The sequence below is a fragment of the Musca autumnalis genome, unplaced genomic scaffold (genome assembly GCF_047663935.1).
Source record: "Musca autumnalis isolate F117 unplaced genomic scaffold, ASM4766393v1 scaffold_2, whole genome shotgun sequence".
NCBI classification, from domain to species: Eukaryota; Metazoa; Arthropoda; class Insecta; order Diptera; family Muscidae; genus Musca; species Musca autumnalis.
The window spans coordinates 137,962,726-137,980,939 of record NW_027411755.1 but is presented as its reverse complement, the minus strand read 5'-3'; the positions used below and the strand labels follow the sequence as shown (position 1 = coordinate 137,980,939).

The following is an 18,214-nucleotide window of genomic DNA, read 5'->3' as shown; positions in this document are numbered from 1 at the left end:
ATATTCTCAAAAAATATTAAAATATCCACATTTCCCATTGTTTCAAACATATTTTTAAAACTCCAAGATTTTCGGGGTACCAAAATTATTTTAAAAAATCACATTTTTCCGTGGTTTCAAACATATTTTTTTAAATCCACAATTCTTTAAAATGTACATTCAACATTTCCGGGGTACCAAAATTATTTTAAAAAACACGTTTACCCGTGGATTCAAACATATTTTTTTTAAATCCACAATTTTTTTGAAATTTACTATTTTTATGGTCTCAAAAATATTTTTTAGAAAATTCAAGATTGTTTATGGGCTCAAAAATATTAAAAAAAATATTTTTTTTTTAAATCAAGATTGTTTATGGTCTCAAAAATATTTTTTTTTTTTCTAAAAAATTCAAGATTTTTATGGCCTCAAAAATATATTTTAGAAAATTCAAGATTGTTTATGATCTCAAAAAGAATTTTTAAAAATTTTCGCTTTCTTGGGGTCTCAAAATTAATTAAAAATCTACAAATTGCCAGGGTCTCAAAAATATGGTTAAAAAATTCACAGTTTCCGGTGGTGTCAAAAATAATTTTCAGGGGTCTCAAACATTTTTTAAAAAAATCCATGATTTCCCGAGTTAGCTATAATTTGCCAAGTTTTTTATCGTTCTTAAGAATGGTCGTAGTGCGCAGCTACTATAAGTCACTACCGTTAAGGGATATTGGTGTCATCACGTGGCGGTGAGTGACTCTTTAAGATGAAAGGGAGACCAAGATATGAATTGGACTTTGCCGTGTAAAAACTAATCTGAACCACTATCTTAAAAATATTCTTTAAAAAAAAAAACAATGGCAAACGACAATTAAAAGTTTGCCCTTTCCTCCACAAATATTCTTCAAAATAATACATCTTAAGGCACCAAATCGACTCCTTCCTTCTTGATGACCTCTTCATTATATCAATCCTCTCTTATTTACCTATAAATCCCCTCTAATCAATTACAATGTCAAATGTATTAAAGCACAGCAACTTCCTGTAGAGCTGATATCTTTTTCCTCAAAGCCTAATTTGATGGGAACTTTAAGTTAATTGGGTTTGGATATAAATTATTCATGCATTTCATTTAAAAATACTAGAACGAATCAACAAACAAAAACATAATAATAGGCACTATGGGAGGAGAATTCTCATCTAAGAAAAAAAACGAAAGACTTAAGATACAAACTTGACATGAATAAGAACAAACGAAACTGACGGCAAGCTAAAAACATTTTTTAGACAAACGTGGGAATAATTAAGACAAATAACACCTGGAAAAAAACGAAACAGATTATCAAACTAACGACAACAACAACACCAGCTGCTGCTGCTTCTCACCTTGCCCTATGAAGAAGACAAGCCATAATCGTGTATACAGCTACTCTGGTAGTCATCATCAAAGGCCTAATCAATTTCTGATTGAATTTTGTCGGCAATTTTAATTCACCCAAGCCAATGATTTGATTAATGAAATCCGCTTAGAGGGAAGCCAAAAAAACGCAGACACAAAATTAAATTATTAACAGCTTGATATGAATTTCGCATAACAAATTTGCCAGTTAATTTTTCATAAAACTGCCTCTGGAGTAGTTCAAAAGAATACACTTTTAAAAGTAATCAAGAAATCTTGCGATTTACGCATCACAGACTTCTTGATAAGTAATTGTTATTGAAAATGGCAAAACACCAACAACAAAAGAAAACTAAGTAATTAATTGTTACGCATCTAAGCTTCATTTAAATAAACATTTTTTTTGTTGTTATAGTAAAGAGAGATAAGCTACATTAGCTTCTAACTATTGTTGAGGCAATATCAAGGTTAGTTAGAGCGTTTTTTTTTTTTGTGTTTTTTATCTAAACAATAACATGAAATATGATTATTAACAATAAGGTAAAAATAGAAGTGAAAACATATATGAAAAAAAACTAGCCAACCAAGCTCTATCTTTGTTTCACATCTCTTAGAAGTACATTGTACATGTTTGCTGTTTCTTTTCATGAATGACAACATGATGTCACCACAGTAGATAGTGCGTGAAATGCAAAACGTTTTGCGCCTAGACAGCTTGAGGTAATGTGGAAACAACAAAACGTCATGCCTTGGATTTTATTGCCTTGATAATAATTTTCTTGTTTTTGTCAGTTTCCTTTGTACAAGGTTTTTCGGATTGCATATTCGTTAACAAATATAATTGGAAATAAAATTTCCGATCAATATGTAAACTATAAATAGGCAAATAAAATTAGTGAGGTAAAGAAAAGGGTTATATAAGTTACTTACAAAAAAACGTCTTATTGAAAAAGATTCTGTGATGGTGGCTCCACAACAAAACCCCGAAAATTATTTAAACCTCCAAGGTGGCCTTAATTTAATAGACACCGCAAATAGTTCAAAAACTACCACAATAATTATTTATAAAACTCTACTGTGTGCGATAGCCCCCAAAAAATATTCTTAAAAATCCTGAAATTATCACATTAGTCAGAAAAACCCGCGATGTCCAACGGTCTCAAGCAGCACTTAAAATGTTCATTCAATTAATTTTTTTTTAAATTCTTCAGAACTGTTGAAAAGAATTTTTAAAATCCGTAATAGTAGTCAATTATTATTAAACACCACATTGTTTTATGGTTTCAAAAAATATTTAAATAATGAATTATTAAAATATTAAATATTAATATTAGAGTATTAAAAAAATTAAAAAATTAAATTTAAAATTTTAATATGTAATATATAATAAAAATGAAATAATAAAAAATTAAAATAATGAAATACATATTAAAATATTAAAATAAAATTCTAAATAAAAATTTTATTATTTGAATATATAATATGTTTGTTTTAAATAATTATTAGAATCTTCTTCTTCTTTATTTGCGGATCCGTTATTCGGATATAAGCGATCATACAATATTATATGTATTACAAATTAATATATTTTAATGTTTTATGTTATGAAATTATTGACAGCTCTCGATTCTTCGCAGCATATATTAGATTCGTTTCATCCCAGTATCCTGTCCATTCTTGGATGTTCCTTAACCAGTACGTCTCTCTTCTGCCTCTTGTTCTGTGTCCTTCTATATTACATTTAATAATGGCTTGTATAAATTTATATTTATGGTTCCTCATCAGGTGCCCCAGGTATGCGATTTTCCTTGATTTTGCGGTGCGTAAAAGTTGTTTATCAAGGTTCATTCGTCTTAGAATTTCCTGATTCGTAATATGCGATGTATAAGGTATCTTCAGTATTCTTCGGTATACCCACATTTCAAATGCTTCAATTTTTTTCTCATCTGCACTTTTTAGGGTCCAGGTTTCTACTGCATATAGTAGTATAGACCAAATGTAGCATTTGACAAATCTTGCCTTCGTTTTGAGACCAATTTCATGGTTTGTAAGTGTTTTTTTGTATTTAAAAAAGGCATTTCTGGCCATCTCCACTCGACGCTTAATTTCGTTTGATGTGTTCCACTGGTCGTTAATTAAAACGCCGAGGTATGTAAAAGATTTTACGCGTTCGATGTTTTCGTTTTTGATATTTAGTGACGTTTCACAACTGACATATTTTCGACTTACAATCATATATTTTGTCTTCTTTATATTTATTTTGAGGCCATATGATTCGCTTACGTACGTGAGTTTGTCTAGGAGTTGTTGCAGCCCAGATATACTGCTAGCAATAATTGTGGAATCATCAGCATAGCGTATATTATTTATAATTTTACCCATAACTCTTATTCCAATACGTTCTCCTTCAATTGACTCATTAAATATCTTTTGGGAGTATATATTAAAAAGAAGCGGCGATAGTATGCATCCTTGCCTGACTCCTTTTGATATGGGAATTTCGTCAGTCAGATCACCATTTATTTCAATTCTAGCAGTTTGGTTCCAATATAAATTGCGTATGCATCTAATTTCTTTTTCTTGTATTCCAATTTCCCTTAGTATATTTATCAATTTGTCGTGTTGGACGTTATCGAAAGCCTTTTCATAATCAATGAAACATATATAAACATCTTTTTGAACTTCGCGGCATTTCTGTACCAGTACTTGGATGGATAATATGGCTTCTCTGGTGCCCATACCCTCCTTGAAGCCGAACTGGGACTCTCCCATAGCACTTTCGCATTTCGTGTAAATTCGTTTGTGGATTATTCTCAAAAAAATTTTTAATATGTGGCACATAAGGCTAATAAGCCTGTAGTCACAACACTTTTTTGCATTAGATTTTTTTGGTATCGCAATAAAAGTTGATTTCAGCCATTCGTTTGGATATTGGCCAGTATCATACACATGATTGAAAAGTCTTACAATGAGTGAGATGTTATCACCATCTATTAATTTTAAGACTTCAGAAGGAATTTCGTCTGGTCCGGTTGATTTCCTATCTTTTAGTGATTGAATTGCATATTCTACTTCGGATTTGGTAATTGGGTTTCCCGTTAAAGATGTATTTATGTTGTTATCATATCTTGACCGTTGGTCGTCAGTGAATAATTGTTCAATATAGTTTTTCCATCGTTTCTTTATGTGTAATGGCTCAAAGATTGGTTGATTGTTGTCATCCATTAGTACTGATGGTGATGCTCTCTTATACACTCCTGCGGATTCTTTTAGTTTTTTATGAAGATTGTAATCATCGTGAATATTTTGCAGATGTTCAATTTCTCTACACTTTTCATTCAATAGAGCATTTTTTGCAGCACGCGTAGCGGTGCGGATTTCCTTGTTGATTTCCCAGTAACGTTCATAGTCAACATTCCTATATTTGCTTCGTTCCACACGAAGTTCCATAATTTCATTATTCATCCATTCATTTTGGGGTCTTCTTGTACAGTTTCCAAGATATTTTTTTGTTATTTTGCACATCGTATCCTTGACATTGTTCCATATATTTTCTACATCGTTTGAATCTATGTTTTCAAGTTTATTATTGATTTGCACCTTCACTTCATTTCTGGTTGATGGGTTATTGAGTATCCCAGTATTTATCTTGTGAGATTTTTTCTTCCTTTTCTTAAATCTTGCAATTTTTATTCGAACGTTGAGCATCAACAGATTGTGGTCGGATGGCACATCAGCTCCCGGGTACGTTGAGCATTTGGTCACACAAGATCTGAATCTGCTGTTGATCATTATGTAGTCAATTTGATTTCGAACGATATTCCTTCTGTTATCTAATGGTGATCTCCATGTATAGAGTCTTCTGGGGTGTAGTCGGAATATTGTATTAGTTATGGTCATCTTAAACTCTTGACAAAATTGAACTAATCTTTCTCCTCTCTCATTCCTTTCGCCAAGCCCATATCTTCCAGTTATACCATTTACTTCTTCATTCCCCACTTTGGCATTGAAGTCGCCTTGAACTATTGTTATTTCATGTGACTTCGTCATGTTTAATAATTGACTTATTTCTTCATAGAAATGTTCAACCTCGTCATTATTTCCATCACATGAAGGGGCATATACTTGGATGATATTTAAATTCAAGGGTTTTGCTGAGATTTTTATCATCATAGTCCTTTCAGACATGGGGATAAATCCAATTACACAGTCTGCAATGCTTTTTTTGACAATAATGCATACACCTCTCCTGTGTATCCCTTCCATATTTCCTGAGTGATATACTACTACATTTTGGGATTGAAAATCGCCGCATTCTGTCCACCAGGTTTCACTTACACCTAGTATATCAATATCAAGTCGGTTCATTTCATTGATTGTATTGTTTAATTTACCGATTTCGTATAAACTTCGGACGTTCCAGGTTCCAATGTTTAGCTTTTGGTTGGTTTTACCTCCGGGGATTCTTAGCACCCTCGTTTGGCCGGAGACTGAGGGCCGTTTGTTTTGATTTGTGTTGTTCATACTGTATGATTTTCAAGGGAAATTACTTCAGTGGTTTCCCGTTGCCTTCTGAAGGGTTTATTGTTTTCCTTCACGTTTTCAGCCGCTCCTCCTGGAGTTCAGACGCTGTTTGCTGCCGCTTTACTTAAGAACAGACGCAGCTACCTGTTGGTCCACGAGACGTATTTGATTTCCGTCTTACCACCCATATCTGGGAAGCATTCCCCTATCCGCCACCTGGGGACGCGCCCTATAGGGGTTACAGGTTCCCCCAAGGGAATTATTAGAATAAAATATTAAAATATTAAAACATTATAATATATTAGTTCCACAAACATCCCAGCCGGGACAAGGGAGACTTCTCTCATATCAATGAGTGCACCCCGATCCATATTAGCTCAATGATATGGGACCTACTGTTTATCGCCGAGTCCGAACGGCGTGTTTTAGATACCACTTTTTATAGAAGATCTAAATGGCTGAAGTACTCAGGAAATATCGCCTACATTACTGAGGGGTATTTTGCCACCGTTGGAAATTTTTATGTTGCCTAACAGGGGAATCGAACCCACGAACCTCAGCATGCAAGGCGGGTGTGAATACCATTGCACAAAGGTAGCACCAAAAATATTAATATGTTAAAATATTACAGAACTAAAATATTGAAATAATAAAATATTGGAATAATAAAATATTAAATATTAATATATTTAAGTATTAAAAATTTAAAATATAAATATTTAAATACTAAAAATATTGAAATACAAACACATTAAAATATTCAATTATTAAAATATTAAAATATTAGAAAGTTAAAATATTAAAATTTTAAAATATTAAAATAATAAAATATAAAAATATTGAAATATTAAAATTTGAAAATACTAAAATATTGAAATAATAAAATATTAAAATATTTTTTATATTTAACTATTAAAAATTTAAATAATAAAATATTAAAATATTTAAATATTTAAATATTAAAAATTAAAAATATTAAATATTTAAATACTAAAATTTAAAAATACAAAAATATTAAGATATTAAAATATTAAAATAATAAAATATTAAAATGTTAAAATATTAAAATATCAAAATATTAAAATTTGAAAATACTAAAATATTAAAATATTGAAATAATAAAATATTAAAATATTTATATATTTAAATATTAAAAATTTAAAATATTAAATATTTCAATACTAAAATTTAAAAATACAAAAATCTTAAAATTTATGATAAAATATTTAAATATTGAAATATTAAAATAATAAAATATTGAAATAATAAAATATTTAAATATTTATATATTTAAATATTAAAAATTTAAAATATTAAATATTTAAATACTAAAATTTAAATACACAAAAATTTTAAGATATTAAAATAATAAAATAATAAAATGTTAAAATACAAAAATTATAAAATATTAAAATATTAAAATATAAAAATATTAACATATTAAATATTTAAATATAAACATAGTAAAATAATAAAATATTGAAATAAAAAAATATTTTTTTTATTTAAATATTAAAAATTTAAAATATTAAATATTTAAATACTAAAAATTAAAAATACAGAAATATTAAAATATTAAAATATTGAAATAATAAAATATTAAAATATTTTTTATATTTAACTATTAAAAATTTAAATAATAAAATATTAAAATATTTAAATATTTAAATATTAAATATTTAAATACTAAAATTTAAAAATACAAAAATATTAAGATATTAAAATATTAAAATAATAAAATATTAAAATGTTAAAATATTAAAATATCAAAATATCAAAATTATAAAATATTAAAATATCAAAATATTGAAATATAAAAATATTAACATATTAAAAGCATTATAATATTATAATATAAAAATATTTAAATATTAAAATTCTAAAATATTTAAATCATAAAATATTAAAATATTTTTTTATATTTAAATATTATAAATTTAAAATATTAAATATTTAAATACTAAAATTTAAAAGGCTTAAATCTAGTTTAGTAAAAACTCTCCGATTTTTTCGAAATTTTTTCCATAGGTAGATATTTTTACGCTGATTACGGGAATGTAAAATTTTCTTGGGGGACGGACCCGGTTACCCGGTTATTCGACCCGAAAGTCCGGGTACCCGGTACCCGATAGACCCGCTTCTACTGAACCGATTCTTACAAAAGGGAATGGGAACAACATTTTCTTCTAAATTTTAAATTTTTCTCTCATTCTAAGGTCAATATCTCTGGACCCAGTGAAGGTATTATAACAAATGGCACCATTTTGGAAAGGTTGAAGTATGAGCTATAAAATTACGTGAATTAATTGAGCACCCATAATGGGCCCTTTTTCGACTTTTTGAGGGTTTTTTGGAAAAACCCGGGTCCAAAAAGAGGTATTTTGGTTATAACTTCTGAACCCCTGGAGATAACCCCATCATATGACCACTTGTTGGATAGTAGTTTCATAAGCTTTCCAACGATACCCATTTTGTAAGAATCGGTTCAGTAGAACCGGGTCTATCGGGTACCGGGTACCCGGACTTTCGGGTCGAATAACCGGGTAACCGGGTCCGTCCCCAAGAAAATTTTATATTCCCGTAATCAGCGTAAAAATACCTACCTCTGAAAAAATTTCAAAAAAATCGGAGAGTTTTTACTAAACTAGAGTTGTTCCATTTAAAAATATTAAAATATTATTTTTTTTAATAAAATAACAAATTATTAATATTTAATAATCAAAATAATAAAATATTTATATATTTAAATATTAAAAATTTAAAATGTTAAATATTTAAATACTAAAATCTAAACATACACAAAAAACTAAGATATTAAAATATTAAAATATTAAAATGATAAAATATTTAAATATTAAAATAATAAATATTCAAATACCAAAATATTAAAAAAAAATTAAAATATTAAAAAATAAAATATTACAATATTAAAATACATATTAAATCTTAAAATATTAAAACAATAAAATATTCAATTTAAAAGATTAAAATATTAAAATTTTTCAAATATTAAAATATAAAAAAATATTTAAATATTAAAATACCGAAATTTTAAAATTTTGTAAATATTATCCTAAAAATTAATTGAATGAAAATTCTAAATGAAAATACGTCCACCAAATACGTCCACAAACTCATTAAAACATTTCCACCTCGTCGTTTATACTAGTAACGTATGTACTTTCCAAGTTAAACATCAAGAATGTAAACTATTTTAATTCAGGTTGGGCCTACCATGACCCAATCTTTTTCCCAACATTTGATTTTTTACCCACTATACAATAACATGTCTTCTAAACTTGTTCTAAATCCCTCCTTATATAATATCTTCTTAAAAGAAAATAAATCTCACCTGTCACTCCACCAGTCATTCTGACATTCTCTGTGTGTGTGTAATGTGATTCTTTTTGTTTTCTTCATTTTCTTTCATGTTTTTGGCCTTCATTCCTATACTTAACTGTCATTCAAATATCTGTCTGATGGTTAATTGTGTTATGCAAGTTTAATTAACGCCTCTATGTGAATTAAACACAAGATTTCAAATCAAACAAGCAACTATCATCCATCCATCCAGATCCCTAACTTGGTTTTTTTTCTATACACATTTGAATATAATCCACCACAGCATCATTTCTTCTTATAGTAGTGACATTTGAAATGAGTTACAAGTGTGTAAATGCATTTCTATGTCTTATTTGCTGTTGTTGAACACGTTTTTTCCTGACAGCAGACCACAGCAGCATCATAGCCATCAATTTGAACAGCTGTCAATTTTGCCATAAAACAAGCAATACAGACAAACAGACAGGAATACAACTGGTCGTTTATTATTGTCAGGTATTTATCTAATGCAATAGTAAGAAAAATCTCGATTAAAAAACTATGCAGGCTAATGGAAAGGAAGTCTGGGCCATAGGTTGATTTATTGGAATTTTCTGCTAGTTTATTTTACAAGAAAAAAATCTTCTTAAAATATAGGCTTGGCCAAGGCTCAAGGGCAGTTTTATTTAGAGCGTGAGGAAACTGAAAAAGTTATTCTTAAGAGACAAATGATTTTTCTAACTCAAACAGTTGTAGGCCGCAGAAGCATTAACTCAGGTGTCCGAAACTAAGTCAAGTGTATCTTAGGACTAAAGACAGTATTTTATTTAAATTTGTATGCCATCCTTTTAAATTCGCTAGCTACTGGATATAAATGAAGTGGCATACTAGTTCGTTCAGTTCCTAGCAGACCCAGTGGCTCATATAAAATTCGATTTTTTTCATTTAAACTTTTAGTTCATAACCCAAGATCATGATTAATTGTCTCCTTCCAGTGAATCGTCCAATCGGTGTAGTTCATTCTCGAACTCCACCTGATCTGTTATTTAGTTCGTTCGTTTGGGCATATCACACAATTTGTACAAATTTTTACTGGATGTTGTTCGTTTACTCTACCATGCAAAATACGTTAGTCGATTACAAGAAGTTACCGGACTTGTACAAATTTGTACAAATTATTGAGTAAACGAACAGACCTACAGTTGTTTATCCGTCATTCGTTGTTTTATTCATTCTTTAAGGGTATTAAAAACGTTTTAAAGTGATCTAGCACTGTGGCTTATTTCAGTGAATCGTTCAATTGAACTAGTTTTCTTCGAACTACACAACACTTTATCAAAAAGGACTGGAATATTAGCTATTTCAGTTCTCTGGTTCTTCTAAAATTTGACTTTCAGTTCATAATCCACAATCATGATTCATTCGCTCTTTGCAGTGGATAGTTTAAACAGTAGTTCATTTCTGTGAATAGTTAGTTCAATTGAACTAGTTTCTTTGTGTACTACATCGCTTTACCTTACACATATTTTCGAATTAGTATTATTTTTAAAATATCTCTTAAATTGTTCATTTTACCATAAATTATAAAAAGAGCGACTAAACATCGAGGAACGTTCTCAAAAGAACACGTTCGGTTCAAAGGTTACTGTTATCAGTTTCTATGAAATAAAATTAACTATTTTGCCGATTTCGTAATCTTTTTGATATTTTTTAAAAGTTTTTATAAAATATAAATTATTAATGAGCAAATAAATAGCAATGAAAAAAATTGACTTCGACTGACAGAGTTCCATTGCCCTTTTCAGTGAATCGTTCAATTGAACCAGTTTCTTTGTGAAATGTACCACACCACTTTTGATAACCGTCTTAAGGGAATATTTTATTATTTAGTTTTCATTTGTCATAAATCTCAAATTAGAGTCCTGCTCTTTTGTCTCCAACAGCAGTATCTTTTTGTCCATCACTTACAAAATACCGAAATCCGAAATGCAACAATGTTGCCTGGATCAAGATGTAACTTTTTGCGTGAATACAAATGGAACTAACGATTCTCAGAAGTGTCTTGAAATCCCTATTCAATGATTAATGATCTGTTCCATAAAAGATTTCAAATCAATTGCGCATAAAAATAAAAATGTTATAAATCATTGCCATTCCAAATGATGGCAACAATGTTAGCCGCACACATCACTCTTATTATTAATATTATTATTATTGGTAACCAATGTCAAATTTTAATAAACTATGACATGTTATGCTAGTTGATTAAAAAATAAAAGTTCAAGTGTAGGTTGGTTGCTTCGTTGAAATCACATCCAGCATTACCAATACCAACTGAGAATGTTTTTCAAAGTAACAATATTTGTGTCTACGTCCACTATAAAATTTAGTCAAGTGGAAAAATTGCGTGGCTTGTTTTGTTTCTTTAGCTTTGTTATCCAACAATTCTTTACATCTTACCCCCACAATTTTAATGTGCTGCCAGTATGCGTGTCTATGCCATTGTTACTGTTGCTGTTGCTATTCTTATTACTACCTACCTACTTACCTCCGCATCCATACATCAATTGTTTCAATGCTAAATATTAAATCACATTTGTATTGCTTTACGCAATTTTCATACGCATTTGTATATATTTCTTCTTTGAAGAATGTTTCAATGGTTGTATAGCTTTATAGGAAGTTCCATTGTTCATGAGATGAGATGAATTATGCTTTTAAGAATTGTAAGAATTTATAAATCATGTTCCAAAGAAGGAAATAGACTTTGTAGCAAATGAGTAGTATGGGTGATTGTGGATTTTAATCTAATAATAAAACGGAGAATCTAAAGCGAATATGTAATAATGTAAATTAGTGGTGTGGTGTAGTTCACCAAGAAACTGGTTCATTTTGACAATTGATTCACTGAAATGGGCGGCTGAACTAAATAGGTCTGAGAAGATTTGGTAGCAAATGAGTAGTACCGGTGTTTGTGGTTTTGAATCTAGCTATGAAATTAAAAAAAAAAAAAAAACATGTTAATACTAGAAATCAGAAGTATTTTGTAGTTCACAAAGAAAATGGTTCATTCGGATGAATCACTGAAACAATGTCACTTAAGGGAGTTCACTTTATTCGATCACAGTAGATTTTGTAGTGAATGAGTACTAACGGTTATTGTAGCTTCGAATCTTATTGTAAATCCAAGACCACAAAAAATCTGTAATAATAGATATCAGTTGTGAACTGTATTCAAAACTGGTTCAATTGAATGATTCACTGAAATGAACAATATGACATAAAAGAGTCCATCTAAGTTAAAACAAAAGAGAACGAAATACTATTTTATAGAAGAACTATGCGCCATTATCAAACGTTCACGAAAAGAATTGATTCATTTGGTTCAAATTATTCACTGAATGGAACAATTTCAATTAAAGTGGTTTGCTTTAATCGATCAGATTAGATGTTTTAGTAAATTAGTACAGCGTAGTTGTTGGTCTTAGATTTGATTGTAAACCTTAGACTATAAAATATCTGTAAGAATAAAAATCAACAATGTTGTGTAGTTCACTGAGAAACTGGTTCAATTGAAATTCACTGATAGGAACAATATCACATAAAGTACTTCGTCTAAGTTCAAAACAAAAGAGAACGAAGAATGAGCCATTCTCAAAAGAAAACTATTATCCTTACATAGACAATAGAGCTCTTCACAAAGTGAACCGAAATTCAGTGACTACAATAAGTTCATAGAATCCAAATGATTTGGGAGTATCCAACTAATGTGTAAAAAATGTCCTTTCTTTGAAGAAAAGAAGTAGTAAAAATTTCAATAATTTAATAAAATTATAAGAAACCTGTAAAAAATCACCATAGTTTCTAATTAATCTTTATTATGAGTGACTCACTGATCATCAACGTCTAGGCGAAAAGATTGAAGTTTGGACTTAAAATTTTTAGTGTGGGTGAGTTATTATTGACGTGAGGTGACAAATTTAGACAAAATTTTAAATGAATTTTTCATAGCGCCACCTATATGTCAAATTTAAATTTGGTATTGGTAAAGTTGAATGAGAAAGGTAGAAAATGAGCGTACTTTTCGGCGAAAAATTAAAATATTGTACATGGGGTTTCTGCAAGAAAATTGTAGGTCAATTGCTGTGAAGAGATAAATCAAATTAAGTGGTTGTTCTTGGAATTCAGTAGTGTCAACTACCTGCTGTCAAAGACATACAATGGTAAAGATTGGACATCATGCACAATGGAGTTAATTTTTAATATTTAAGCATAGAGGGCGTTTATGTATAACAGACAATTAACAGAAACAAAAGCGTACACCAATGTGAACTATGTTAAATATAACATAATTCATGTCACAATATTGTAACATCACATTATGTTAAACCACCATCGCCATCTGCCGATGTATAGTAGCAATGGAAATGTCCCATCTTATTGTATTATATATCTTTGCTGCTATCAATAAAAATATGTAGAGGGCCTATTCAGCAGAAATTCGCAAAAAAATTGTGTCTTTACTTTCATATTTTCTGTGCTCAGTGAGTATTTGAAAAATCTCTGGAAAAATGTTATCAAAATGTCCACTAGGGTTATGACTTTTTGACTTGCTTTCTCAATAATGATTTCCTGTAGTGAGAGTGAATTTACTTCTGCCTATTAATGCCTAAAATAACATTCAATCCATTTTATTATAAAGAAAGGTTCCACACAAACCACTTTGAAAAATCATGATATTGGTAGCGATCAGTAAAATTTTGCAACACAGTCAGTTCGTTTTGAAAAACATTACACTCTGTAATAGAGGGTAATAAATGACGTTAAGCCATTGGGGGAATACTCCAGCTTAAGCAATCATTTTGAAAAAATACTATGAAATAATTTTTTTTTAAATATTTCCTTTTTGGCGAATGAATAACGTTTTGTCTGTTAATGACTAAAATAACTCTCATTCCATTTAAATATTGAAAAAGGCCCCGCACAAACCACTTTTAATTTTTATGATATATGAAATAAAGTTATATATAATATAAAGTGATAATAATATGACGATAAAATTAGTGTGAAACAATCGGTTATGTCGTTTTGGTTATGTAGTATGTCGCTATACCTTGTTTTCAGTTAAATATCGGCTTCAGTTATAATCAAGATTTCATGTAATCTTAGGTAAAAACTCATCAAAATATCATACAGGGATAAGAGGTTGTAAAAAAGTCATAAACCGAATGTCCACATTTGGATATGCCACTTGTATTATGCTACCGCCAATTTTAAAGAATTTCAAATTTGAAGAAAGTTCTATCGTTTTTAGTCAATTAAGGCAAAACCTAAAACAACGCGCAATAATTTAGGTTATGCCTTTAAATTAGGGCTGCTCATACAACTAGAAACACATTTTGTTATTGTGTTGGTTTTGAAACAGAAACATTTTGATAGTTTCCCAACATACCGTTCAGTCTGATTTTATAAAACTTACGAAAAATAATTCGTATAAATACATTCTTCAATTACATGTATAAGCTAATAATTAGCATAAACATTCATTATTTTTAAGAGAATCAAGTTTCCTTTCTTCTCCAGTGGTTACACAAGAATTTATAATTCACATATGATGTTTTTTTCGAGTAATGATGGTTTGTTGGGTTGTCTTGAGTAACGGAAAAAATTGTGTATTGAAAATTTTCATTTCAATAACAAAACCTCTCTTTTTTAATTGTGTTAGTGAGCAAATTGACACACACCAGCAGCAGAAGTGCGCCCTTAGAATAGGCTTGCTTTAGATTAGGGCTGCTCAGACAACTACAAACATATTTTGTTATTGTGTTGGTTTTAAAAAACAAACATTATGATAGTTTCCCAACATACCATTCAGTCGGATTTTATAAAATTTACGAAAAACAATTCCTAAAAATACATTATACAATTACACGGATAAGCTAATAATTAGCATGCACATTCATTATTTTCAAGAGGATTAATTTTCGTTTATTCTCCAGTGGCTACACTAGAATTTATAATTCAAATATGATGTTTTGTTTGAGTAATGTTGGTTTGTTGGGTTGTCTTGTGTAATGGAAAAAAATTGTGTATTGAAAATTCTCATTTCAAAAACAAAAGCTCTCTTTTTCAATTGTGTTAGTGAGCAAATTGACACACACCGACAGCAGAAGTGCGCCCTTTGAGCAGCCTTGCTTTAGATAGATTATTTTGTCATTGATTTTATTGTCAAATTTATTACTCTATTAAAAAATAAATTCTAATTTTTATATTTTTCCATTTTTAATTTCTTTCCAGACATCGATGAGTGTCAAGATCCACAAATAGCTGCACGTTGCGTTGAAAATGCCGAATGTTGTAATTTACCCGCACACTTTTTGTGTAAATGTAAAGATGGCTATGAAGGCGATGGTGAAGTATTGTGTACAGGTATGTCCTTCTCCCAGATTTAATAATGCAACCTTTGCTAAAACTTAAATTCTCAACAATTTACCCCTTCACAAATGTCATCTTCTTAGATATCGATGAGTGCCAAAATCCAAATGCTTGCGGTCATAATGCACACTGCATTAATATGCCCGGCAATTATACATGTACCTGCCCCGATGGTTTCTATGGCAATCCCTATGATGGTTGTCTGGATATCGATGAGTGTGCTCAACCCAATGTCTGTGGTCCAAATGCTATATGTTCTAACCTGGAGGGCAGTTATCGCTGCGACTGTCCTACAGGTTATGATGGCGATGGACGATCAGAAACGGGTTGTATAGATTATGATGAATGTGCACGCTCACCATGTGGCCGTAATGCTCAGTGTCAAAATACCGAGGGTAGTTTCAAATGTTTGTGTCCTGATGGTTATTCAGGTGATCCAATGCACGGTTGTGAAGGTAAGTTTTGTAAAATTGTGTAGTATTTATGCTTTTTCTAGAGAGCTTTAAAGCCATGTTATGGCATTTTTATGTTATTTGTTGCTTTTGCGTTGCTCCATCGTATAAAAGAAGAAAAGGAAAACCAAAGAATATGTTTTCTGTTATTTGTTAGAGAGTAAAAAATTAAATGAAAAAAACTTCAAACTATTTGCACAAAGTTTTTTTAGATGACAGTTGAAAAACGCTGTTTTTTAGATCAAATGTAGGATTTCTTAAGCCAAACATTGCACCCATTATTTTACTATGCAAAACCATTACCATTTACATAAAAAATAAAATAGCAAGCACAACCAAAACAACAAAAGCAAACATTACATTTGCACCAATATTACAAATATTTTCAGTTTAAATGAATTTTCCCAAAATCTAAATATCTACTTTTAAGGTGAAAAATAATAATTTATTTAAGCTGAAAATGTCTCTTACATTTCCATAATATTTTATTTTACTAATCATTTAATTTTAAATTAATAATATTTTTATAACTTTAATAATTATTTTAATCCACAAAACACAATGTCATACCATTTTTGCACCAAAACACCAACCACAAAAATTATCAACATCGCTCGCTTACCATAAAACAATACCAAACAAACAAAACAGATGTCGACGAGTGCTCCATTAACAATCCATGTGGTTTGGGTGCTGAATGCGTGAATATGGGCGGTAGTTTTGCATGTCGTTGTCCGCCGGGTTTTCAACTCGAGGACTATGGCCATGATTCGAACAAATATATTAGCAACAACAATAAAACATCAGCTTTGGGCCCATCTGGTGCCGGACGAGCTTGCATAGATGTGGATGAATGTAATCCAGATAATGGTGTCGCCAAATGTGGCACCAACGCTAAATGCATTAATTTTCCCGGTTCATATCGTTGCTTGTGCCCAAATGGTTTTCAAGGCCAAGGTTATTTGCATTGTGAAAGTTAGTATCATTTTATGTATGCATTATGCTTCTTTTTCTACTACTCGTACTACCACTACATCTACATACTTTTTCTTCCTTATCTTTCTTTGAAAATATAAAATTGGTTTCAAAAAATTAGCAAAGCGAGATAGAATATTTGCAAGTTTTTTTAATACACTACAAAATATACCTAAGACAAGGTTACCAATACAAGACAGAGACAAAGCTACATTGCATCACTCATCCAAAAAATGTTCACCATTAAACGTGAACCCAAATCAACTGCCAATCTTTTTTCTTTTTGTGGAAAGCAGTAAGAAACCATCCATGGCGCCCAATTTAAAATCAATCCCTTCTCTTATATATTTAACCACCAACGTTTTTTGTGCAACCAAATAAGTAAGATATTTCAGTTTTTTCATATCATTTAATATGGCGCCCAACTTGAGAAATATTGGTTTCCTTCATTTCATTTAATATGGCGCCCAACCGGAGAAATCTTCCAGATTCAAGAAAGCGCTGTCGCTGCTGCCAAAATTAGCGATATTCACAAGTCGAGTCATTACAACTCCGATTCAGAGAAATATTCTCGCACATCAAAGAACGCGGTGTCGCTGCTATCATAATTACCGACTTTCACAAGCCCAATACTTATCACAAATATGCTTCCGCAGTTTAATGTAAATTACACAATTGCAAAATTGAATAATACTTCCCCAATTCCATTAATAGAGACTTCAAAATAAATCGTTTTGCTCTGTTTTCAATCAAAATCTCTAAAACCTATTTGCCAATTTTCTTTCCTTAGATATGTATACAAAAGCACCGAATGAAGAACACTTTCCCTTCAATTACTCCCAAGAAAATTAATTCAGAATAGTTCAAACATAATTCCAATCTAACTAAATTCTCTTTGTCTAAGTTGAAACTAATTCATTACCAGTTTCATGATCACTGGCAAATGAATTAGAATTAGTTTTCATTTATTAGAATCTGCGGAAACAAGCGCCCAATGCAGGCGAGTTTTATGTTGCTCCATATAATCCATTTTGAACACGATTTACGGGTCTACCAAAAAGTCTGAGTACACATCGCTTCTGCGTCTTTAAGTTGAACCTAATTATTTCGCCGGTTTCATTGTCACTGGCAAAAG

At 30.2% G+C, this 18,214-nt stretch overlaps 1 protein-coding gene across 1 annotated transcript in view; it reads left to right on the top strand.

Moving 5' to 3' along the window:
- dpy (fibrillin-like protein dumpy) overlaps positions 1-18,214 on the top strand; it is a 310,858-nt gene that overhangs the window by 181,346 nt on the left and 111,298 nt on the right. The window contains exons 7-9 of the mRNA XM_073969448.1: positions 15,515-15,646; positions 15,736-16,107; positions 16,756-17,079. Coding sequence (XP_073825549.1) covers positions 15,515-15,646; positions 15,736-16,107; positions 16,756-17,079 — 828 coding nt within the window. The remainder of the gene's footprint in view (positions 1-15,514; positions 15,647-15,735; positions 16,108-16,755; positions 17,080-18,214) is intronic.